Source organism: Mya arenaria, chromosome 3, assembly GCF_026914265.1.
Source record: "Mya arenaria isolate MELC-2E11 chromosome 3, ASM2691426v1".
NCBI lineage: Eukaryota > Metazoa > Mollusca > Bivalvia > Myida > Myidae > Mya > Mya arenaria.
Window position 1 is genome coordinate 37,525,024 of NC_069124.1, and position 26,301 is coordinate 37,551,324.

The 26,301-nt window shown below is 34.0% G+C and overlaps 1 protein-coding gene across 2 annotated transcripts in view; it reads left to right on the plus strand.

Moving 5' to 3' along the window:
• The window catches only part of LOC128229384 (ras-specific guanine nucleotide-releasing factor 2-like), a 204,477-nt gene that overhangs the window by 25,700 nt on the left and 152,476 nt on the right, over nt 1–26,301 (plus strand). The window contains exon 3 of one of the 2 annotated variants that reach the window (XM_052941274.1): nt 2,059–2,137. Coding sequence is in view for 1 of the 2 variants with exons in the window: in XM_052941273.1 (XP_052797233.1) it covers nt 16,160–16,463 (304 nt within the window). In the remaining variant the exon portion in view is untranslated. Of the gene's footprint in view, nt 1–2,058; nt 2,138–16,008; nt 16,464–26,301 lie in introns of those variants that run through there. The other variant, XM_052941273.1, reaches the window with a different exon arrangement.

Here is a 26,301-nt window from a genome sequence, read left to right on the forward strand (position 1 = left end):
ATTAATACTATTGTTTTAATATTCTAAAAAGGATGAATAAATGTTGAAAACAATGATTCTTATGAAGGATACCGAGTTTAATTTGAATAAAACTTGGTGTTTCTACCTTATGAAACTATAGTAGATCACAGTTAATCTTTTAGCATTCACCAATCATCTAATATTTTTGTGCTTTCTGCTATTAAATGCATGGTTAATTACAATCTTGTTATCAGTAATTAATATTTTCCACAAATGCATTATTTAGTTAGTAGTTAAAGGTTCATCAGTCAAAATTGATGTTTGTTATACATGTGTTTGTATTGATTTTGAATAAGAGAGTCACTTTAAAAGAAAAAAAGAATACAGGAAAAATCAAATTAAAATAAAATATTAAGATATTTTACCTACTTTTACCTTGAAATGACCTAGACATTAACATTGAAGTGGTCAATGTTGTATGTCAATTTGATGCACATTATTGTATAAAGTAATATTCATGTGAATATTCACTTGTATCTTTTAAAGCTGCACTTTCACAGATTGAGCATGTTGACAACTTCTTATTTTTTGTCTTGAAATAACCAAATTTTGCATACATGTCGGTAAGCTGGCAATATAAGACTGCTGATAAAAGATCAGATCGCAGTTTTACTTGCTTGAAAATTGATGGTTTATGTTTAAAAGTGTTACTAATGCTTTAAGAAAAAGGGAAATTTTGGCAGTTTTAAAACCAATTAAGATCTGATCTAATGTGAGTTATCTGAAATGACTGAATTGAAAGTATTGATGCCCAAATCAGCTGATTCTGAGACACAAAATGAAAAAGTCCTCAAATTGGTCAATCTGTGAGAGTGCAGCTGAATATTGCCATGTTCAATCACAACATTGAGTTTGCAATTATGGTATTATTTGGTCAGCACCATGTGAAGGCACTTTATGACACCACTCCATTAAAATTTAAATTTGTACATGACCATGGTCATTTATAAATTAGGATTTGAAGCATCAATGTATATTGATTACCATTTTAAAATACAAATAACATATATAGTCTATTAAGAAATGTTGCTTGTTTTTAATATTATAATCCGAACATTTCCAGCCAAAATCAGAATAAGGTGGTGGTTAATGTAATTGGCTGCTGTATCTTCTCAGTATTTCTGATGGGAAATGATAATATATTATAGAACTCTGCTTTTTTAATAGAATTATAATTGCACTAGTTTGTAAATGATTAAAGACAAAAGTTACAAAAATAACCTTGAAATGACCTTGATCTTTGGTGACTGTAATGGGCAGTATGTTATAAAGCTAATGACATCTGTTCATAACTTACTACAACAGTAAGAAAATGTTTGTGTTAAATAGGTTATAACATAAAGTAAGACAGGTCATGGGCCCCGAAAAGAATGGTAGCCTGCATGATGCCAACTGTCCACCCTCCCTAAAAATGAATTTCAGACATGCCTAAACACAAATATTCTGAGAAACGCTCTGGACAAAAAATGCACACAATTACCTTTAGGGACTAGACTATAAAAAAATTATGGCTGTCTTACCAAACTGTAAAATTCAAATTATAAATAAAGTACCATAACAGTTTAAAAATAACATTAGGAAGCACACGAAGAATGCTGACAATTCCTGTTTTTTATAGCTCCGATTTTGACTTAAATTTTGACTATCCTTTGCCTTTCTTTTTTTTCCATGTTTGAAATAAAAACAAAACCTACCTTTTCATGTGATAGGGCCCAGCATATACACACTTTATAATGGCAGGTTTCAATACACATTTCATTATCACTGGTTATTTATTATGCCTAATGTATGTCCCAACTGCAATCCAAACAAACACCTGCGAGAGTTTAACCTATTTGCATGTGCATTGAAAAGCTTCATATGAATCGGCTGCAGATCAAGTGGCTGCAGATCAAGTGGTACACAATGTGATGTCAACGTGCACTTGGACCAATTGGTATTTCAAACTTTTAGAAGCCTTGCTATCTTATAATACACAAAAGATAGCATACCAGTAACTAACATTATCATATTGTAACTATATTTATCTGATTGCAGGGTGTTGGAAAGATACCATTGGCAGAATGCACAATCATAGAAGATCCTAGCTCAGATACATTCTTCTTTGATGAAGACAGTAAGTGGACAATCTGTTTATGCATGTTTTACCAAGGATAAGATGACAATCAAATATATGATCGAATAATTGTGCTGGGATGTTTTGTATGTTGAGTAGTGATGGGCAATCGGTTGGATTTCCATTATCGCTAATTAGTCGAATAAATTGATTATTATCAAAGAATTAAGACAAATATTTTTTTGTCATTTTGCATCTAGTTAGTTGGTACCAGACAATGCGAATGTCCATCGGACATGTCCGGTATATTTCCATTTTAACCGACAAAACTTTGGTTTTGGTCAGTCACAATGACTGGTGAAAAATTACAGTCAGCACCATTTAATTTTCTGAAAGTTTTCTTTTAGTTTCTATTTGATAGTTTTCAATAAATGTTCAGTGTTATTTTTAACTATTATATCACAATTATGTGTTAGTCCGTGTATCACTATTTGTAAACCCATTTTTTTGGACATGTTTCCGTAAAGCCAAAAATACACGTAAGTTTCCTATTATTTGTTTGTTGTTGAGATGTAATGGAATTTATCGATTCCTTATCTTGTATATTAACATGAGGGCACTAAAAAGACAGTATTGAAGGTGATTCAGGTGTAAATAAGCGATGAATTGCCTAAGAATGTTGTTAAAATTGACGTATTTTGGACCTGAAGCCATAATATACAACTCCTTTGTGGCAAGTCAGCAGCCAAAAAGTGTCTGTGTTTACATTGAAATAGATATGTCAAAATAGAGAAAACCAAATACATTTAATACAGCATGCATTGAAAGTAAAAAGGCTTCTGTTCCAGATACAGTGTGAAAAAGTATGTCATGGGTGCTAGGTCAGAATTAAACATTTTGCTTCGAATGAAGACTAAAACACAGATACTGACTTTCCCTTTTGCACCATTTTCACTGAAACACAGAGCAGTCTATGCCGCTTATTTAAGAGCCCCTCTTTCGTTTTATCACCGGAGCTTGATTAGGTGATTAGTTTCTTAAACACTTTGACAAAATAATGTTTTGACAGTGCTTTATCAGGAGACGTTTGGGAAAAGGTTTGTCAAAGTGTTTTAAGGAACTAAACTCTCAACCAAACTTTGGTAAATACCAAAGGGATCTGTGAGTGTCCTTCTGACAGTGTTCTGTTATCTTTGTGTAATGTATTCGTTCGTAGCAAAATTTGCCTTTCACGAGAAGCATTTGTGCCGTATCTGGCACATGCAATTTATCACATGGTATCACAGACCTATCATGAAACCAATTGTACACTGAGATAGTGCAAGAAAAAGAAAACAAACAAACTTAAAACAATATGAAATGCATTTCTGGACACCGAACAATGATTGAACTTAATTCTGTTTTATACATTAAATATAACGATTGAAACAGTTGGATATATACAGAATGCAAGAGCATACAGTAGTTAGGTTTGACAACCGTGATGATCAGCGTTTAAACAACTATTCCAGTTTTATGCAACAGTTTGTGTGCGTGGCATTGTGAGCCTCATGCAGCGCCATTTTGTTTTCAACATATAGTATAATAATGAATAGTTTAACTTAAATGTAGAAGTCTAATTATTAGCTCGTTCAATGAAATTGAGTCACTTAGAATGTTCACACAGTTTAAGATGCACACAAAGTCAAGCACAAAAGTTTACACAGAGAGAAAGAGAGTATAATGTCTTTCACAAAGTTGTTACGTTATTGATTACTAAATCTTCACTACTTAAATGAAAACAGATTTCATTAACTCTTTCCTATTTAAAGAAGGCACAACTAATTGTTTGGTAACATTAAATTTATCCAATTTTACCTTGCGAAATAATACTCCATCTACTATGCATAGTGAATCCCATTGAAGCCACAAATTCCGTACTTCAACTGGTTCACCAGCAATTTCTACCTGGCTAAATTCTGACCATTCCTGATGCCGCCTTCTGCATTTTTTGCACCCTCCACATGGCAAGCTTGTAAGGACTGAGTTAATATCATAACAGTCACATTTCTCTGGATCACATGGAATCCGGCTGAGACTGTCACAGTTTAAATGCTTTAATCCCTTCCTGTGCTCAATTTTAAAATCAAATTGTGACAAAACCTCTAACCACCTGGCCATCTGGTCTGTAGGTGATTTGAACGACATTATCCATCGGAGACTCGAATGGTCCGTCCTAACCAGAAATTGCTTTCCCAGCAGATAATGTCTAAATTTATGCATGAAGGTTACCATAGCAAGTAATTCCCTTCTTGTGACACAATAACGTCTTTTGGTTTTGGTAAGAGACTTACTAGCAAACATGATAGGTCTCTCAACTTCACTCTGAGATTTCCTACACCATTGCATCTGAGATAAACATCCCCCTATTCCTGTGTCACTTGCATCAACATCCAGTATGAATAATCCATCATTATTTGGGTATGCCATCACTTCATTTCCCATTAATGATGATTTTAGATCCAAAAATGCTTCTTGTTGTTCTGGACCCCATCTAAACAACTGACCGGCCCCCATCAGTAAATTCAGTGGTGCTGCTCTAGTAGAAAATGATTTAATGAACCGTCTATAGTATGAGCAAAATTGGACAAAACTTCTCACTTCAGTAATATTTTTCGGGACAGGCCAATTCTTTATTGTAAGTATGTTATCATTTGTTGGTTTGACACCTTCCTCACTCACAATATATCCGAGAAAATTGACTGAAGTCTGGAAAAGGTAACACTTTCCAGGTTTTAATTTAAGATTCGCTCGCTTTTTCAAATATTTATTTAACCTGATCAAATGTTCCCCAAAATTCTTGCCAAAACAGATAATATCATCCAAATATATAAGTAAAGTTTTCCACTGCAATCCCCGAAAGATAAGTTCCATGCAACGTTGAAAAATACTAGGGGAATTTGATAACCCCATCGGCATAGTCACGTACTCGTAAAGTCTGTTTTTACTTGTGCAAAAGCTGTTCTAGGCCGGTCCCTTTCATCAAGTGCTATTTGCCAAAATCCTGAAGACAAATCACAACAGCTAAAATATGCTGCATCTTCTAAACTGTCCAAACATTCGTCAATTTTTGGCAAAGGATATGCATCTTTCACTGTTACATCATTTAATTGTCTGTAATCGATACATGCACGAGTAGATCCGTCCCTCTTTTTCACAAAACAAAAAGGAAAAGACCATGGACTATTACTTTCTTGTATGACACCAGCTTCAAGTTGTTGTTGTATAATTTTGTCTTCTTCACCAGCAAATGCACGAGGAACCGCCTTGGTGGAATTTTTATTGGTTGGGATCACCCAGTGTTAATGGTATGTTTAACAACATTTGTCCTTCCGAGGTCAGATGGTCCAGTTGAGAATATATCTTTAAACTCGTCTAACAAAGTAAGAAGCATTAATTGTTGCTCATCGTTTATGTCTTTTGAAGAGCGATCAAATAAATCTTGCAATGGCTTACTCCAACTTGATCTTATATTACTAGTGTTAAGTTTGGTTTTCTTAGAAGCTGATGTAGAAATTGCGTTCTCGAAACTGTTTCTTAGAATATTGTCTTCATCTAACTCTTCAATATATCCCAATGGAGTTCCTTTCTTTAACACTAAGGTTTCTTTGGAAGTATTTTAAAGTCTATTTATCACTTGTTCAGTCTTTAAAACAGCACTTCCAATGACTAGGTCTTCACTTAGATTATTACAAGTGTTAATTCTTTAAATTGGGCATATTTAGAGTGTAAGTCTTTGGATTTTATTTCACCTGATATAATACATTCACTATCAGCAGAAAGAATAGTGTCCTCTTTACAACTCACTCTGACAGCTCTAAATGGCACTTGTTCAAGCAGTATTTCATATTTCTGGCCACAAAGTTTAAGTCCATTTTTATTCATATTATAATTAAAGTGATGAAGAAAATCAAGTTCCAATAATCCATCTTCACGAATGGTAGCCACAAATACATCCCACTCATAAATATCTTTACCAATTTTGAAATCCAAGCAGGTTTTTCCTTACACTTGTAATAGTCCGTCGTCAGCAACTTCTAAACGCAAAGAAGAACTCACAGGTTGAAGATCTGGCCTTAAGTGATTCGGAATTTTATTGAAAAGAGCAGTTGAAATTATGGTTGCGCTAGCACCTTTGTCAACAACAAAATGAGCCGATGTGTCACATACAGATACAGGTAATAAGATAGAAGTCCCAAAATTTATTCCTCTACACTTCAAGATATCACTGTCTTTAGTTTGGACTAATACTGGGCCGTTGGCATTAGTCCTTTTCAGTTTCCCTTTTTAGTTGGGTCATTCAATTTTAAAGGACAATTTCTGGCATAATGTCCCATTTCATGACACTGATAGCATTCCACATCTTGCAAATAGTCCTTATTTACCTGTCGTTTTGACTGGTACTGATAGGGTTGCCTTCTAGCTGGCTTGCCATTTGAAGACATACCAGTAACATGCTGGGATAACTGGTCAATTTTCTTTCCCAATGATGTCTTGATGTCTCGACCAAATGCTTGCAGACGTCCTTCTGTGACAAAATCTGCAGGTGTAGCTTTTTGAGCAGATGTGGCATCTACACTGCGTAACCTGGCACCACCTTTTACTTCCTCTTTGAGACTGTGATATGTCTCCAAAATTGTGCGGGCTTCATCAACGGTTTGGGGGTCTTTCATGCCAATGAACAATGCAGCCTGCTGATCAACCAATCCCTTTATAAAATGGTGAACATTTAAAGTCTCCCTAGTAAAATTGTCTGCAGTCAGATATCCTTTGATTACCAATTTCCGGATATCTGAAACATACTCAGCTAGCTTTTCTTTTGGCTCCAGTTTCCTATTTTCAAGCTCAGCAAGATATGAAGAACTTGTCCTGCGTTCCTTATACCGTGACTCCAAGGCTTCCATCAACTTATCAAATGTCTTCATGGTCTCTGGTGTTGTTTGGTTAAATGCGAAATCAGCTGCTTCCCCTCGAAGACTGCTCTGTAATCGAAATAATTTCTCTCTATCATCCCATTGGCATGTATCTATTAGTGCTCTGAATGGTTGTGCAAAACTCTCCCAAGTTATTTTACCATCAAAAAGAATTTGTCTTGGTTAAGGTATATCATGCCTTTGCTTCTCAGGCTTGCTAATATCACTCGTCACTTGTTTTCTATAGAGCTCATGTACCCGTTCTAGTGTTTGGATTTCATCAATCTTTTGACATGAAATTTTATTCAACTCTTCCTGGTGTTTTCCAATTATAATGTCCTTTTCACGAGCAGATTCAGACAATGAATTTTCACGTGTTTCTTCTGAAATTCGTAATTTTTGTCTTAACCAGGGCTTTTTCTGCCCATTTTGGGAAAAAGACCCTAGACATTTTGGGAAATTTTGCGTCGTGAAAATGCGGAAATTGGGAAATTTTACAGTGAAAAGAAAAAGCTGTCTAGTCTCCTGTGAATAAGGAAATGATTTAATATTAGTTTATTTTCCCTTTAAAAGACCCACAATGGCTGAAATATCAATCCTTGGGGTGTAAATATCTATTGAAATAAATCATGACATATAATAGTTCATATGTCTGAATGTAATGAAAATCAATGATTTCTCAGTTCAATTACCAAAAAAACTTACAATCACATAATTTATTAGGATGTTGAAAATGAACCAGTACAGGTAAAAAGAATTTCTAAAAAAAAAAAAAAAAAAAAAATTCTTTTTTTTTTTTTTTTTGATTGGGATTTTTTTCTGAAGATTGGGAAAAATATCTTATATTTTGCTTTGGGAATGGGTCCGATAGTCGGACCCGTGGGTACTATAGAAAAAGCCCTGTTAACGCTGCTATTTCCTGCCTTAAATCAGAAACTTCACCACTCATGATGTCGTCTTCTTCATCAGATGATACATCCTGTGTAAGAGCTTGCTTTTTGGGAGGCATTTTGTCTAATAATACCTTAAATATCCACAGGCAAACAGAATGTCTTATTTAGTTGTCCGAACATTTCACAGAAAGTAAATCCAATCAACACTTCTGCTCTTTGTATGTATTCCATTATGGTATTCTTTGCATGTTTTCCTTTTGTAATGACAAAATGTTAATGGTCCTTTTAATGTCTTGTAAATCACCTTCCATATTGAAAAACACCTAAACATTAGTCTCTTCAGAATTGTGTTGAAGTCCAATCCCACAGCTGGACACCAGTGTCGCCGATTTTTACTTTAATCGGTGCTTTTAATTATTCGGTATTTTACTTATTAAGGAATTGTTTCCTTTTCTTTCTGCTGCCACCATCCAATATATCATTGGAAAAACAATTAAAATCATTAAGTGTCTAACATTTTATTTCTACACAAATACACAAAGTCTTGATTAATATTTACAGTTTAAAAATACATCTTTAATTAAGTCCAAAAGTCATTCTTTAATTTCTACTTAGTCTCTCTCCTCATCTCAATCTCTCATCTCAACTCCCATCATCTCAACTCCCCCTTTCCTCAGAAAGGCTCGGTTTATATATCCAGTTTTAAACGGACAGTGGCCGAAGAAATGTGGACAGTATTACATAATAGTGGCCCCGAGATAAGTGGACACTCTGGCCGAAGAAAGCCGGACACTATGGCCGAAGAAACCCCGGACACTATGGCCGAAGAAAGCCGGACACTATCATATAATACTGCATAACATTGACTGAGGCCACTGAATACACAAATGCATGATTAATATTCTCTCTAGAGACCTGGGAAGGATAAGAGTGGCAGAAAGTAGACATTACAGCTACTACTCAGAAGCTTATACTGATAATTTAGATAACACCATCTGTGCATAATAATTTCTCCCAACAGAAATACTAATTAAAAGAAAACTTCACTTTTCAGTGTTTTACATAACATTTTATAGATATAAAATTGCCACAATACAAAGTTTTATAAAAAAAAATGACAGGTGATGGATGTGCTTATCAGAGCAATAAAAAATGAAATTATTTGTCTCCAAGCATATTAAATACTGACACAATTTGTCAATTACTGATTGATCATTTAGTGATTATTTAGATCCTGTCTCAACCTTAGATGTGAGAAGTGATTATTGATACTTATGTGTCCTAAAAAAAATATCTAAGTATTTGAGGAAATGCCATTTATATTTAATTATGATCTCCTGACATAATTACTATTATGTTTTTATTTGTTAAAAACAAACATTTAGTAGGCTGAAAATGCAAGGCATAATAAAAGTACTGAATATTGATATTCGTTCAGCATTTCTTGTTTCGTGGTATAAAGAACTTATTGGCTGCTAGCAACTAACTGGCTGCAAGTTGCTGCGAATGATCTTGACCCCGGGACATTCAACAATTATGCCTAACAAAGGTAGAAGAATGAGACAATGGATTATTAAAGGATGCAGAAACAGCCAGGGAGATGTTTTACGAATGCTGGGCTTACTGAAATATGCTTTATTACCGAAAGACGGAGAAAATTACCGAAAGAAGCAAGAAAGTTACCGAAAGACGCCTCCTACACATTTATTTTTATTGTTCTTGTATTAACATGATATAAATACATTACCAACCCAAATTTTAGAGAAAAATATTGAAATATAATGATATTGTAGACATTTGAAAGTTCATTTTTCGAGATCGAATTCCTTGTTCTGACTCGCCAACTGAAAGACAGATAAAAGCTACCAAAATACACAATTTATCCCATTAACGTTCATACCCTGATAATGACATCAACCCCGCAATTCATTCCTTATATTTACACCAATAGTTCATTATTTTATTCAAGAAACGTTAAAAAAATGATGATGTTTTAACATCACCTGATTTTGTGTACTTGATGTGTTCAGGTTCATATTTTCCATAAGTAAGCAAATTTATTTAAGGAATGAATTGCGGGGTTGATGTCATTATCGGGGTATGAACGCAATTGGGCTGGTCTAAGTGTGTGGAGTCCGAAGGACTCCACACGTACTTTGACCCAACATCATCATTATCACCTGATTTATGATAAGGTGACAAAGTATTGACACATGTTTATTTACTATGTTCTTAAGTGACAGTTTGATATAATTGAAAGTTTGTTAATTGGGGTAATCCTTTTTCGGCAATGTCAGTGACACGTGTTGAGTAAATACAATAATAATGCATTAAAGGACCGCAGTACGTGTACATTTAATTTACACAATCATTTAATTGCCAGTAGTTTTTCACACAAATGGACGGCGTTCTTTAACCATATTAATTTTGAAAATTTATTTGATTTCACATTACAAACAATATTTAAACATTTTACCCAAGTTATATAGAGTGTCTACTCATTCATTAAGAATTAAGGTATATATGTGCAAATAATACTAAAATGATCTAGAGGAATTACATTATATATTAATATGTCCTAATTTGTTATGATATCAGAAGGAAATACATTAAGAAATGTACTTAGAATTGACATGTCGAACCGTATATGACTGTGTATTGACGACTGTAAGGGATGTTAAGTATATTAAGATCATATGGCTTATGTTTTCACTTATTTACATCATTATAAACAAAAATACATTGAATTCTTCTGTGTATTATTTAATACTGAAACTTGCTGTTTTAGCTAAGACAGTATGTTAATCACATGTCGATGTTTTGGAAGAATTAATTTACTATTCGTTTTGACATTGAAAATTTTACTATGTATTTTTTATCTACCGTTAGCAAAGCCGCTTCTTCTATTAAATAATTCAAAAACTTAATTTCTTTTACTTACTAGACTTTGGCACTGGTCCCCAAATTTTCTTGGTATAAATATATAAAATAAAGCATTTTAAGGTATAACTATTTCATTTCAATAATGAACAAATCTCCATAGTTACAAATGATATTTTTTATACATACTAATAAAATATCATTTGATTCAAGGCAATGCCAACATTTATACCGGTATGAACTTAGGTAGTTACAATTTGTTTTTTCATGATCATATTTAAGCATGGTGCATTCAATGGTAAATTTTAATATTTTCTTAATACTCGATGTCAATTTTATTGTCTTGTGTGAATAGTATAAAACAACGCATTTTCAGTTCATAAGCATTGCTTTTAACAAGGGATCATTTCTCCATATTCTATGTTATTCATTTGTATAGGTCATTTGTGTAAAGAATAAGCGAAAAATAAAATAAATATTTAGTATATAGATAGAACTGTGTGTATCTGTTTTGTTTTTACTTCAGTTTAACCATATCCATAAGTCGTATTTCAGTTGACGATGGGAGAAAACTCTTATTGGCTAAATAAAGGAAATTATTTTGTCAATAAACTAGTTATTTCCCCCCAAAAAATTGTAATTTTTGGCTACAATGCGTATAATAAATATATAAATAAGATTATTGAAAAATATATATACATTAGAAGTTTATCCATCTTTTGGTAAATAAGCGTATATCCCGATGTTTTATAATTGAAAAAGGCAATTTGCTGAAAACATGCATTGCCATTTCAAAATTCCATTGTTTAGAATGAGGTGACGTCACTTAACGGAAACTTGTTTACTTTTTGAAAATAATACAAAAAACAAGACATAGAAATATTTTGTGACTGGTTATCAAAAAGTTGAATTAGAAAACATCAGAATAAAGAATTAACGAGCATTCTGGTGAAATTTGTGTGAAAATCAACCGACGAAAAGTGAAATAAACAGGTTTTAAAATTTCGGTGTTGACAGAATCAGCTGATTGGAAATTCTGGCGATAAAAAATTGGCAACAAAGTTAAGTCGACACATTCGTTTGAAACAAGGTGGATGCTGATTTGAAGTTCCTTTTTGAAGACTTTGTAAGGTAAAAACTTTATTTTATCCAATTTAAACCATTTTAAACCTAAATCATGGATATGGAAAAATGGCTGGAAAAAGAAAGACATGTAAGAAGAAAAATAGTACACAAAAATCACCGTTGCCTCCTAAATCACCTATTTCTTTGAATAGTGAAATGTCCCAAAAAACAACCTGCTGCGCTTGTAGAAGCCAAGAGCCTCCTGACCAGATCAAAAGATATCCTGAAATACCCTGGATCCATTGTGATGGCTGTAACTCTTGGTGGCACTTAGAATGATCTTTTCTAAGAGTTGAAGATTTAAAGAAAATAGATAAGCATAAGATACTGTTTCCATGCACACTATGTATAATCAAACACTTCCCTTGGATTCAGTTTGAAAATTCAAAAGACAAAATTTCAAACAAGATATCATTTAAAAGTGCTGAAACCCAGACAGACACAGTGAGTACCTTCACCAAACTTCATTCTTGTTGAAAGCCCTATCATAAAACAGAACATTTCAAAAACAGAAAGTGTTAAAGAGAAGTCGCATGTTCCAAAGCTGCGTCAGGTGAACAAGCCTACATTATTGGATACAGAGAGCCACACAGACAATTTTGTTATAATTGATGGAATAACAGCTCCATCAGATTTCCAAGACAGCAGAGAAATTAAAAAGGAAATCATGAAACACAAGAAGGTGAAAGCAAAATACACTCATCCCTTATCAAGAGGTGGAATTGGAGTTCACACGGAGAACCAAGCTGACATTAGGAATCAAAGCGCTGAAAGCGCTGCAAGACTGTCGGTGATGTTACTGAAGCAAGCAAACACTGCCGCTACGTTCTTTCAAATGAAACATGATCAAATGATTTCATATAAATGATGAACATCCTTTAAGGTAGATTATAATAAGCACAAATATATTGGCTCTACTTAACCATGTATCTAATGGACTTCAAAAATCTTAATTCAAGTTTCCTAAATGTTAACCGCTTTAAATCAGTTAAATGCATATTCAGTATGTTAGAAATGCTTAAATATATGCTATTTGACGTCGCTTCAGTAAGCAATTACATGCCTTCATTTCATTAGGGTTTGTTGAAGCCAATGACTTTAAAATGCAAATACAATACAAACTATACCCAAGATTCAGAGGACATAATAAAAATATCACATTAAAATGATTCTCGTTCAAGCTTAAAAATGCCCCCACAACTCCTATCAACAGATTCCACATATCTACAAAATTTGTGCTCTTTTTTGGTTACTTTCTTTGATATAAAAGTGAAAATATATATGCATGGTGCTGTGGCGTCATACAAAAAAAACTAATATCTGGACAATTGAATCAAATATGCATGGAACGAACTGACAGCTGGTTTTTCATTGACTTTGAGGCAGTTTTTAAATTTTGACCATTCAAAGTATGAGGGTAGTTGGTACAGTTTTCGATCATATTCAAATGATGGCTGATATTTGCTTATAAACATGTATCCTCTTAGCAGAAGGGTATAAGTAAATGACATAGTTTTAATGTCCATTATTGGAGTTGTGACCTTGACCTCAAAATCCAAAGGGTTCATCTGCTGGTCACCACAACCTAAATTTTAAGTTTGAAGGCCATGGGTGCAGGCTTACCGAGTTGTCACACAGGCAAGCTTTTTGCGTTCAATGTCTCTGTGACAAATCATTAGGGTTTACCTACTGGTCAGGCCCAACCTCGAAATTGTTCACTGTGACCTTGAATTTCGACCCAATGACCCCTTAAATCAATAGGGGTCATATTATGGTAAGGGTTAGCCTCCATGTTGAGTTTGAGGGCCATAGGTGCAGGCATTGTCGACTTATCAGTCAGACATGCTGTAACACCTTCCTGTTCAAGGTCACTGTGACCTTTGACCCAATTAACCCTAAAATCAAACAGGGTCATCTACAGGTTTAGCCCAACTTTCATGTCAAGTTTGACAATAGGTCTAGGAGTTGTGGAGTCTACTGGCCGACATATGTGCAAAGCAATATACTCCTTTTTTTTGAAGGGGGCCTAATAAACTGAAATTGATTTAATATTTTTGTTTATTATTTTAATTAACTTACATTACATACAACAAGTACCATTTTGATAATTTTGAATACTCATTTGGGCATGTACATGGGTTTTGGTCTGATGATGAACCAGAAACTATATAGTGATATTCCCTCCTATCAATTCTAAATTAAAATAACCATGAGAAAATAAGCATGTTTTCACTGCACCATGAATAAATATGTCAAACAAAATAAATGTCAAGTTATTCATGATTAATTTCACACTGTTCTTTTGATGATTTACGTGCATTCCTGACTGCAGGTTTTTCCCATTTTCCCACACAGTTATTTTATATTGGCATAACAAGGTTAGATCTTGAGTTGGGTTTTCATTGCTGGACACTATATCTTTGTCTCCACAGAAAACAAACTGGTGCAAATTTCACTGTGACACCTGCAAAAAAGATATTATATTCTAACTGAACTCTGCATCAATATTCAATTATTTTTATTGGATTTAGGAAATGTCTTTGCGTGTTTTAAAGGGTTTATATAACTTAATGTATTTTATTCAATTTAATGCATGATCATGGTGAACTCTTTGACATTGATAATGATGGATAAAACAAACAAGAGCTGTCGCAGAGACAGCGCGCTCGACTATTCCACCGCTTTTCGGTGCATGAATTGAAAAGTTTTGGCGAAATATGTATGGATCACTGTTAGATTAGATTTCAATACAATACATGATGTGCTGAGATATTTACATAAATTGAATGGAAAATATTAGAGGTGGTACGCAAACTTTAACGTAAATTCTAAGTAAAAAAAAGTGGCATAATTTTGTCAAAATGCTTGATAGAGTTACCTCCTCCTGTGTACAGGTTGGGGGTATGATGGTGAACAAGCGTGCAAAGTTTCAAAGCCAGATGTCAATGGACTTTGAAAATATTTGAGATGGATTGCAAACTTTAACGTAAATTCTGAGTAGAAAAAGGGGCATAATTTTGTCAAAATGCTTGATAGAGTTACCTCCTCCTGTGTACAGACTGGGGGCATGATGGTGAACAAGTGTGCAAAGTTTCAAAGCCAGATGTCAATGGACTTTGAAAATATTTGAGGTGGTACGCAAACTTTAACATAAATTGTAAGTTGAAAAAGGGGCATAATTTTGTCAAAATGCTTGATAAAGTACCTCCTCCTGTGTACAGGCTGGGGGCATAATGGTGAACAAGCGTGCACAGTTTCAAAGCCAGATGTCAATGGACTTTGAAAATATTTGAGGTGGTACGCAAACTTTAACGTAAATTCTAAGTTGAAAAAGGGGTATAATTTTGTCAAAATGCTTGATAGAGTTACCTCCTCCTGTGTATAGGGTGGGGGCATAATGGTGAACAAGCAAATTTTAACATAAGTGGTTACGCCAACGCCGACACCGACGCCGACACTCGGGTGAGTAGGATAGCTCTCCTTATTCTTCGAATAGTCGAGCTAAAAAGGCATATGATTTGTGTACAGATTAAACATTATTGAATTAATTGTAAATGTGTTCTTTAATTAATAGACAAGTGACAACAATTTCCCCAGTCAAAAAGCACCTAAATAGTAACTTAACACTTCGGCCGAGATATTAAATGCAAGTTAACAGTATGGTACAAAATACCACTTATCAGCATGCTTTGTTAATTGGCATCCTACTAATCAGCATTTTTGTTAATCTCAAAGATATTATAAAACTGTCAAAACATTAACCCTTTAGCGCATGTATACATACGAGATAGGCCGACATAGCTCATTAGCAGATGTTAACGCATCTGACCGACCCTATACACTACTGGATGTAAACGCATCTCCCGCATATTTCAATAGGGTCATTTCAATTCTTCAATTTTGCATCTTTTTTTTTGTAAACAATATCCCGGATGTTTATAAAGCTAAAGCTTAACCTTTTGTGTATTGATTTTCCCTCGAAAATGTCGTCTGCTAAAACTTGAAGGTTATTATTTATACTGCCAATCACAGGTGTGAGATCCCACTGTGACGTAATAAATCCTCGAGGAATAGCAGTACTGTACAGTATGGAATTTCCCCAAAAACATTGATGCGTAAATCATTGAATATATTATGTCAGTTGAATTAACCATTAAAATCAATAAAGATTATAATTATTTGAAGATAATATTTTGTGTTACAAACAATAGAAACAATAAGTAGCCGAGAAAATGATGAGTAAATTTTCTGCTGAGCTAATTGATGGCCAGCATGGTTCCGGTCGTAAAATAGGTCAAGTAAACACATTTGTGCAAGCGTTTCATGATCTAGATCTTTTTATTCATTACTTTGAAAACATTTCTCGGCTTTCTTTTTGTAAAGAATTTTATGAGGGGGTAATAAAGTTAAACAGACACTCTGGACTGGATCTCTCAGCTGGATGGCACCGGATATTCCTGCCACATTATTGTGTATTATACACAAGAACATCAATTGTCGGCTTTTTAATCCATATGGGTCTTTTTTATGATAGGGGTAATACAATTTAGATCGATCTCAGCATTTTATTACGCTTTGATTTAATGCAATTATGACATTTCAAAGAAATGTTACAATTCCATCTTGAAAATGCATTCACAGATGAAACAAAATAATTTTATATTTCATTATTGACACCATTCATTAGATAATTTAATTATCTATAAAAATGTATTCACATTCAAAGAATTGGAAACAATTATTTGGAGTTATATTGATTTTAAGGTCATACTGCTGTATTCATTTTCTCATTTTCAAATATCCTGAAAATACCTATGCAGATAAGGACTGCTTATCAGTAAGTTGGCTATTGACTGGGAGGTGTAATCTGGCCACTAGTCTATGTGTTAAGGGTTAAAGAAGCAACATTTCCAAGTTGTTATTAATTATCTACAGTTTATAAAATTCTGACATAAATTTATTATTGGCGGGAAAATTAACATACACAATTCTGCATTTGTCTGCACTTACACTCTTGACCTGTTTTGACAGTCTGATTTGATTTATTAGCAGCGAATTTAAACTAGTTTTTACAAGTCAGAGGTAATATTCCTTCTGTTTCTCAATCAAAAACACTGACATTTTACATTACTCTGAACCATGACGTATTTTATGCGTATTTTCCCAAAACCTAAAAATAGTTTTTGTTTTCATTGTTTCCATCATTGTTTTTGACTGAAAATGAAAGGAATAAGAAATTCTACCGCTTTTAAATCCTACCTACCGCTTTAGAGACCTAAATCTACCTCTCTGTCATTGCCAAAGGTTCACAGATGTCTGTAACCAAAAAATCTAAACATGTTATAGCAGGAAATTACGATTTAGCCTTATGTTACTGAATACTGTTTGAAACATTGCGACAGGTAAACATTTGTTGTGACATGTACATTTTTAGTGTTTACCTGTCGCATTATGTCCTGTGAACAAAAAAAGGTTTTCTTGTTTTTTGAGGTACCTGTACGAAATTTTACAACCATAAAACAAACGTAAAACTTTAATTTTTGCGTTCGGAATCATGGAAATTACGCCCAGAATTAAGAACAATAAAGAACGATTTACGTACGCTAAACAGACGGAAACTGACCGTAAAAGTGGACATAATATTTAAATTAACCAGAATTTCGGAACAGGAATTTTTATAAAATTCTGTGCGTAAAAATTTCCGTACGTAAAATTAAGATAGAATTTACGTGCGCTTAACGGATGGAATCTGACCGTTAAAGTGGACGTAATATTTAAATTAACCAGAATTTTGGAACAGGAATTTTTCAAAAATCTGACCGTAAAATGGCACGTAATATTTAATGTAACTGGAATTTACAACATTTCTATAACTCAATTCACTGCTTTTCACTACATGCCTGCTTAAACTTTTCCAACTCTTGTTTAAATAAAATAATATAATTTTCTTTCATATGATTTATTATATTATATACTTTATTTACATTTGCATGAGTTTAATTTTTTTGTGATTTTAAAATCAATAAACTGATTATAATGATATAATCTGCAATATAAATGTATCATGAAATGAAGAGACATTAAGTCTACAAAGACTTATTTGAAAATAAAAGTTATAGTGTTTTTGGAATCGTCTGTGAGTTTAACGTCCATGGTTATTTTCACTTTTTTAACACAGACTCAACTTGCTGGATTGATGTTGCCTTTTTTTCCAGTCAGATCCAAATGTATTCTGTCCAGCAACTATGACGTCACACAATCTGCAGTAAAATTTAATATCATGTAAAATTATTTTATCACTAGTATCAAAATGCATCATTTTTAATCCATTTATACATTCTCAACATCCTCACAGCTTAAAGTGACTCCCTCATGATTTTGGACCAAAAATAAGTTTTCCCGGTTATGCATCTGAAAACACTTATCATTATTTTATTCATATCAAAATTGCACAAAAAGATACAGTTAAAGCATAAAAAAGGATTTTGGTTATAGTGGGGTTCGAACCAACGCCGGTTAAGTCAAGAAAATATTAGAAAACAGCAGGCTTGTCCACACAGCCACCAGGACTTATACAGATTGGTGGATATGTTGACAAGGATGATGCCCAGCAGTCAAACCCTGTTTTATGGCTTTGGGCAATGGCTAGAAACATGCAACAAAACACACAAATGCAAACATTCAATCAACATAGCCTGCATTTTAATTACCCACTACATAAAAATGTTACTCATCACAAATGTAATTTTGTTGTTTTTTACATGAGTAACATTACTGCTTAAAAACTATAAGACTACAAAAAACAGCATGATTTCCATATTGATATATTTCTTTCTGAATTAAAATACAATCCTTCACAAACCTTCTATGAGTGTAAGGTCTGCTTTATATGCTCCAACTGTTACTTTCAGATCTTGTTTTCTCCCTCGCCATTGAATATTAAAGCCATCTACAAGCATTTTAACAAAGAATAACATACATATACAGAAAAACATAATTAAAACTCACAATTTTTCTGTCAGACTTGTCACTTACAGTTTCTTAAGTTGATAGTTATTTAAGTTATTTATATACTTTTTATTATGCAATGTATCATGCATGTACATTTATATGGCTTTATGACACACTCAATTTAAACATTTCCCTTTTCCACATACAAACGTAAAGTTCTGACCATGTTTTCTATACAAATACAATCTGAAATACCATGTGTTATGAACTCATAGTGAGGGGAATAGCATTATTTTACTTATCTATAGCATAACTTTTTAAAAGACTCATAATTATGTAACAAATAGGATAAAATGAATGACACATAATTTAAGATACATTTTGAAATAAGTGTTTACCTTCAAACCATGAGAGATTCTGATTATATCCAGCAAAACAATAGGAATCTTCAGAAGGTTAAATCACCATGGCTGCCGTGTTTACATCAAGAAAACCAAAAAACCGCCTGAACATTTGAAATCCACTGATCTTATTGGCTACTAAGCCCTGATTCTCTGCATTCTCACTGAAATTCTCTGCCTGACCTTTGATAATCTGATAAGCCCAGGCAATGTGTACTGTGAGAAATAGCTTGGTCAATAAACTAAAAGAGCACACTGATAAAAGGCTTCTAATTTCTGAAGAATACAAAACTGAATTATTTATGTTCATGTTTTGCTTTAGAAAAGTGTAAAGTGTGTAAGGAAGAACAATTAACATTAATAAGGTTTACCGTTATAAACCAATAACATTAGAATGTATGTTTATCTTTTTTTGTGCTTTCTTAAACTTATGCAATGAAAATTTAATAATAATAATAATAATAATAATAATAATAATAATAATAATAATAGTAATAATAAAAATAAAATAATAATAATAATAATAATAATAATAATAATAATAATAATAATTAATAATAATAATGATAATAATTAATAATAATAATAATAATAATAATAATAATAATAATAATAATAAATAAATAATAATAATAATAATAATAATAATAATAATAATAATAATAAATAAATAAATAAATAATATTAATAATAATATTAATAATAAGAATAAAAATAAAGACAAATTCTGATGTCATTAAGAAAAAAAATGGAAGTCCCTATTTACGGCCAGAAAAATGAAATTTACGTGTGTCATGTAAAACTTACTCTGTTTTAGCAGTGAAAAGTATTTCAGAAATTTTCTAAGTTTGAAATTACGGCCAGAATCAGTTTCCAACCGTAATTTTGTAATATTTTGTTTATTTTCCGTATGTAAATGAATGAAGTTCCAGTCCAGGTACATAGCTTTCCTGCCCACAAATAAATTACTGCCAGATTACGAGCGTAAATATGATATTCCTGCCACTTTCCTGCCAAATTCTGGCCGGATTCCTGCTAAAAATTTCATACAGGTACAATCACACAAATTGGCTAAAGAATCAAATCAAATTAAGAAGTATAATATTCATGTATTTTATATATTTGTACAAGCAGAATATACATCAAATTGTCAACAAAACAATCGAAAACAAGCACTTACACTCTCAGCAATAATGATTAGTAGTACTAGGGACTAGCAGTTGAACATGACCTCGAGATAATAAAATAACCAGTAACAAATAGCTAAATACTATATTACTAGATTATTGATATAACAACAAACAGCTGCATGGGTTTTTATTCTTCATCATTTTCCATGGTAATTGTTTATATTTCATTAATTTGGTCATTATCTGCTTGTAAGGGCTATTTAGGCGTCCTGATGATGATGCTTTTTCTAGAGTGATTTCCTTTGTTTAATTAGGCAAAAGATTTTTGAGCAGAAAGATGAATAAAAAAAATGGAAAGATATTGAACACAGATTGGGAACAAGATTACACGTCACCTATACTTCAATTATTTGATACTGACAAAGCATTGTTGCTGATCATTGACTTTTAGCTGCAGCGACTATTACCATTATCAACTATCACTAATAGTTGGCCTACAACTTATATTCAGTGAATCATAATTAAATACATGTAAAATAAATAGGACATTTTTGAACATTTCTATTATTCCAAGTAAAGTAGTAGTTACAATAAGTAGAACTGTTTTAATACTGTTTATTTTGGCCTGTTTGCAAGTCATGTTAGAAAAACTTTCTATGAGAGCAATTTATATACACATCATGCCAGTAGACCACGCTCACTCTAATCCAGCCAATCAGCACATTATGCCAGTAGACCACGCTCACTCTAATCCAGCCAATTGGCACATCATGCCAGTAGACCACGCTCACTCTAATCCAGCCAATTGGCACATCATACCAGTAGACCACGCTCACTCTAATTCAGCCAATCGGCACATCTTGCCAGTAGACCACGCTCACTCTTATCCAGCTAATCGGCACATCATTCCAGTAGACCACGCTCACTCTAATCCAGCCAATTGGCACATCATGCCAGTAGACCACGCTCACTCTAATCCAGCCAATCGGCACATCATGCCAGTAGACCACGCTCACTCTTATCCAGCCAATCGGCACATCATGCCAGTAGACCACGCTCACTCTAATCCAGCCAATTGGCACATCATGCCAGTAGACCACGTTCACTCTAATCCAGCCAGTCAGCACATCATACCAGTAGACCACGCTCACTCTAATCCAGCCAGTCGGCACATCATGCCAGTAGACCACGCTCACTCTAATCCAGCCAATCAGCACATCATGCCAGTAGACCACGCTCACTCTAATCCAGCCAATCAGCACATCATGCCAGTAGACCACGCTCACTCTAATCCAGCCAATTGGCACATCATGCCAGTAGACCATGCTCACTCTAATCCAGCCAATTGGCACATCATGCCAGTAGACCACGCTCACTCTTATCTAGCCAATCAGCACATCATGCCAGTAGACCACGCTCACTCTAATCCAGCCAATCGGCACATCATGCCAGTAGACCACGCTCACTCTAATCCAGCCAATTGGCGCATCATGCCAGTAGACCACACTCACTCTAATCCAGCCAATTGGCACATCATACCAGTAGACCACGCTCACTCTAATTCAGCCAATCGGCACATCTTGCCAGTAGACCACGCTCACTCTTATCCAGCCAATCGGCACATCATGCCAGTAGACCACGCTCACTCTAATCCAGCCAATTGGCACATCATGCCAGTAGACCACGCTCACTCTATTCCAGCCAATCGGCACATCATGCCAGTAGACCACGCTCACTCTAAACCAGCCAATCGGCAAATCATGCCAGTAGACCACGCTCACTCTAATCCAGCCAATTGGCACATCATGCCAGTAGACCACGTTCACTCTAATCCAGCCAGTCAGCACATCATGCCAGTAGACCACGCTCACTCTAATCCAGCCAGTCGGCACATCATGCCAGTAGACCACGCTCACTCTAATCCAGCCAGTCGGCACATCATGCCAGTAGACCATGCTCACTCTAATCCAGCCAGTCGGCACATCATGCCAGTAGACCACGCTCACTCTAATCCAGCCAATCGGCACATCATGCCAGTAGACCACGCTCACTCTAATCCAGCCAATTGGCACATCATGCCAGTAGACCACGCTCACTCTAATCCAGCCAATTGGCACATCATGCCAGTAGACCACGCTCACTCTTATCTAGCCAATCGGCACATCATGCCAGTAGACCACGCTCACTCTAATCCAGCCAATCGGCACATCATGCCAGTAGACCACGCTCACTCTAATCCAGCCAATCGGCACATCATACCAGTAGACCACGCTCACTCTAATTCAGCCAATCGGCACATCTTGCCAGTAGACCACGCTCACTCTTATCCAGCCAATCGGCACATCATGCCAGTAGATATGAATGTAGGTATATTTTGTCACTAATGTGGCTGTATTTGTTGACTTACTGGATATTTCTGTGACTTAAGTGGCCTGCATTATCTGGTTTGGCGGAACATTGTTATCAGAAAGTTTTTGAACTAGAAGCTTTCTGGCACTATGATTCATTAGCCATTTGTCTCAAGGAAGTCCTACAGCTTCATTATTGAGGTAAGTATTGGTTGACGTTTAAACCATTTTGTTTACAAACAATGCGGAGGGATATCTAGGTCGCGTGTGATCAGTTTAGCCAATAGAATTGTCTGATATCTTCCTTACATATGTGTAAGATAAAAATATTTGTAATGGGTATATTACACGGAAAACAAGGGTAAGCATGTGAAAATATATAATATTAACATAATGTGATAAAATTGCCATGTTTCCATACCATTATGCACCTGAACACCTTTAAAGCAATACAATTAATAACTGGTTGGTTTTTCTAGGGGTCATAAAACTGCCATCTGCCAAATGACTTACCAGTTATTGGAAATTGGTCATATTGGGTCAATTAATTTAGGTTACTTTAATAAAGTCATTATTTAGTATAAATGTGTTACACTGTGTAATTCCAGATTTGTCAGGAATCTCTAATTTTGACAGAAAGGGAACAAAAGATGCTTGAGACTGTCTTTATTTACAGCAGCCTACAGTTTCATAATTTTCTATCATATTTTTACCACTAAGTAAAATGTTGTTATTTTATTTCTAACTTTTACAAATATGTACTTATTTGTTTGACAGTATATACATTATGTCCAATTACAAGTGTCATGTTAGATTAATTATAAAATAAAAAAAGTATGTGTAAACTCATGTTTAGGAAATTTAAAATAAACAAAATGCATATCCATTTATTTTTATGTTTAATATTTTAATATTTTTAATGGTTCAATAAAGTGTTATATATATTTTTTTCCCCCAAAACATACACTTTTAATGCAGATAAAATGAGTTTGAGTGCGTTAATGCACTTTTAGTTCCAATTAAATCGGTTTAAACACATTAAGAACGCACTTTAAATGCAGTAAAAATGTGCTTTTAACACAGTAAAAATGTGCTTTTAATGCAGAAAAAATAATATTATGCTTTATCGGTGACCGGGGTGAAGTGAAAGTCAGGTGACATTTGGCAGTTTTTCTTTATTTTGTCAAGACTTAAGGGTGTTTATCTTTAACCTAAGTTCCAAATATTCCAATATTTTTGGCTATATTAGTGTAAAATGAGTTCATTTTATTGGCCACTAAAAAATGAACTCATTTTACATTAATATAGCATTCGAATCAATCGATTACCCGGTATTTGAATATTGGAATATTCGTTTGCATCCCTAGTAAAAATGTATTAAAGTATGACCTCAAGGTAATCATTAGGTTTTCTGCAAGATTTGTGTATTTGGAACCAGATATCCAGTCCTCGACTTATTTAGGTTTTGAACCATTGTTGAACCATTTTATATGAAAATAGAAGGAATTATAGTCGGTACTTTTGAAGCCCGACCTCAACCAATCACCAGTTTTCAAACTACGACCTGTTGAATGGCCTCTTTATTGGTTAACGTCATTAATATCAATCTCAACAACCAGTATATTATTCCCCCTGTCTTTCAGCGCTTCGAACTGTTACAAATATATCGACAGCAAGGAATCTGCACATCGATTATGAAACACATCAATTTCTACTACATTTATAGGTGTTTTAATGCAAAAAATTACAATGCACTTTAAAATTGCTTATCAAGTACTTTCACATTTAAGATTAATAGATATATTCCATTACAAATCGATAACTTTAAAGTCGTAAACGAGAAACTGCTGTCTTAGCCAAACTACAGTATTTAACTTGGGGCAGTTTCGATGCCCCATTAACATTTGCCTTAGGTTTCATGACTCTAGGTAATATACCGTAAATTACTGGGTATAAGACGATAGGGGGTATTAGACGCAGGGAAAAAAATATGTGAAAAATCCGAGAAAAAAACTTTTAATCTATGTTTTTGGTTAAAAGACGCATAGAAAAAATGTCAAAATCGTCCGGCATTTTCAGCCACCTTGTTTGTTGACAGTGACAAAAAAAATTTTTTCGTGAAAATGGCGATGGTTATCTTTAAAACCATACAACCATACTGTCGAGAATGAAGTTATGTTATGCAAAAAATATTTTGACAGTGCCCAACTTTGTTTTTTATATGTAAGTTTGATTATTGTTTAATTCAATTTATTATTCAAAATAATATTGAATACCGTAATTAACAAGAGTTCGGACACCATAAATTAATTATTTTTTTCGCTCTCCGAATACATAGAAAATTATCATTTTTACATTTTATTTACATGTTTGTTTAACCTGCCTTTTTTCTTCATGTTTGGTTTTTACCACTTATTAATTTATCCGTAGTAATCAATGGTCATAAACTTATTTATTACGCCTATAAGTGTAAATCCTTCATGAAGTTAATTAAAACACCATTTTATACATGCACTGAACTGAATAAACACATTCTATCGGCTTCAGATCAAAGAGTCACACTGTGTGACGTCACATAACTTACAGTTATACCCACGAGGATCTCGTGGAGAGCATGGACATTGCTATGCAGGATTAATGTACGATTATTGCTTCATATAGTCTATAAGTGTGGTACAAGTTTGAAAGCTTATTGGCAGATCGTTTTACAAACATGCCATGTCGATGTTTTTTTAATCCCTTGATTGCCCTTGTTGTTTGTTTAATCCTCAAATAAATATATCACACATCCTTTTCAACAGGCAATAAATCGTTTAGGATGGGTAGTAACTAATTAAATTGTCACAGTGGTGTATACGGTTAGGTAATCTAGCCAGGCATTGTAAAGATAAAAATCAATAATCTTCGTCTGTGAAACTTGGTAACTATGAAAGTTATGATTGATGTATTTGGGAAATAATTATGGGTGTCCAAATATTTAGAGTGTACGAACTCTTAGGTGAATTATCGTAACTTTAATCGAAAAATGTTTTTGTTGAAATTATAAACGTCTTACGATATACCGTATCCCGATCTTCAAGTGCCGTTTTAACCTGTATATACTCGATCAATATGACGCGAGTAACATCCCTTTCTACATAAATCTAAACAAACTCTCGGCTAGAAATTGACCTCAGAAAAAAAGTTCAAAAAATTGTTACTGGGTATTATACGCAGGCATTTTTTTACATCAAAATCTGAGGGAAAAAAGTGCGTCTAATACCCAGTCATTTACGGTAGTTAGGATTTTTGAGCGACACAAGTCATACTAAAAAAAGTGGGGATCGAAACCCCATGTGCAAAACTTTATCACCTTAATAACATTCCACCAATGTTTTGGAATCTAACTGAAAAGGTTTTGGAGTTTTGAGCGACACAACTTCGCATAATACTTAATTTCAGTCCTACATATATAAATGTTTTACTGTGTGGCATCCAAGCATCTGTGCGTCTCTAATTTAAAGCCGTTAGGTCCAAAATGCCATTCATCAAAGTCTTTTAAAGC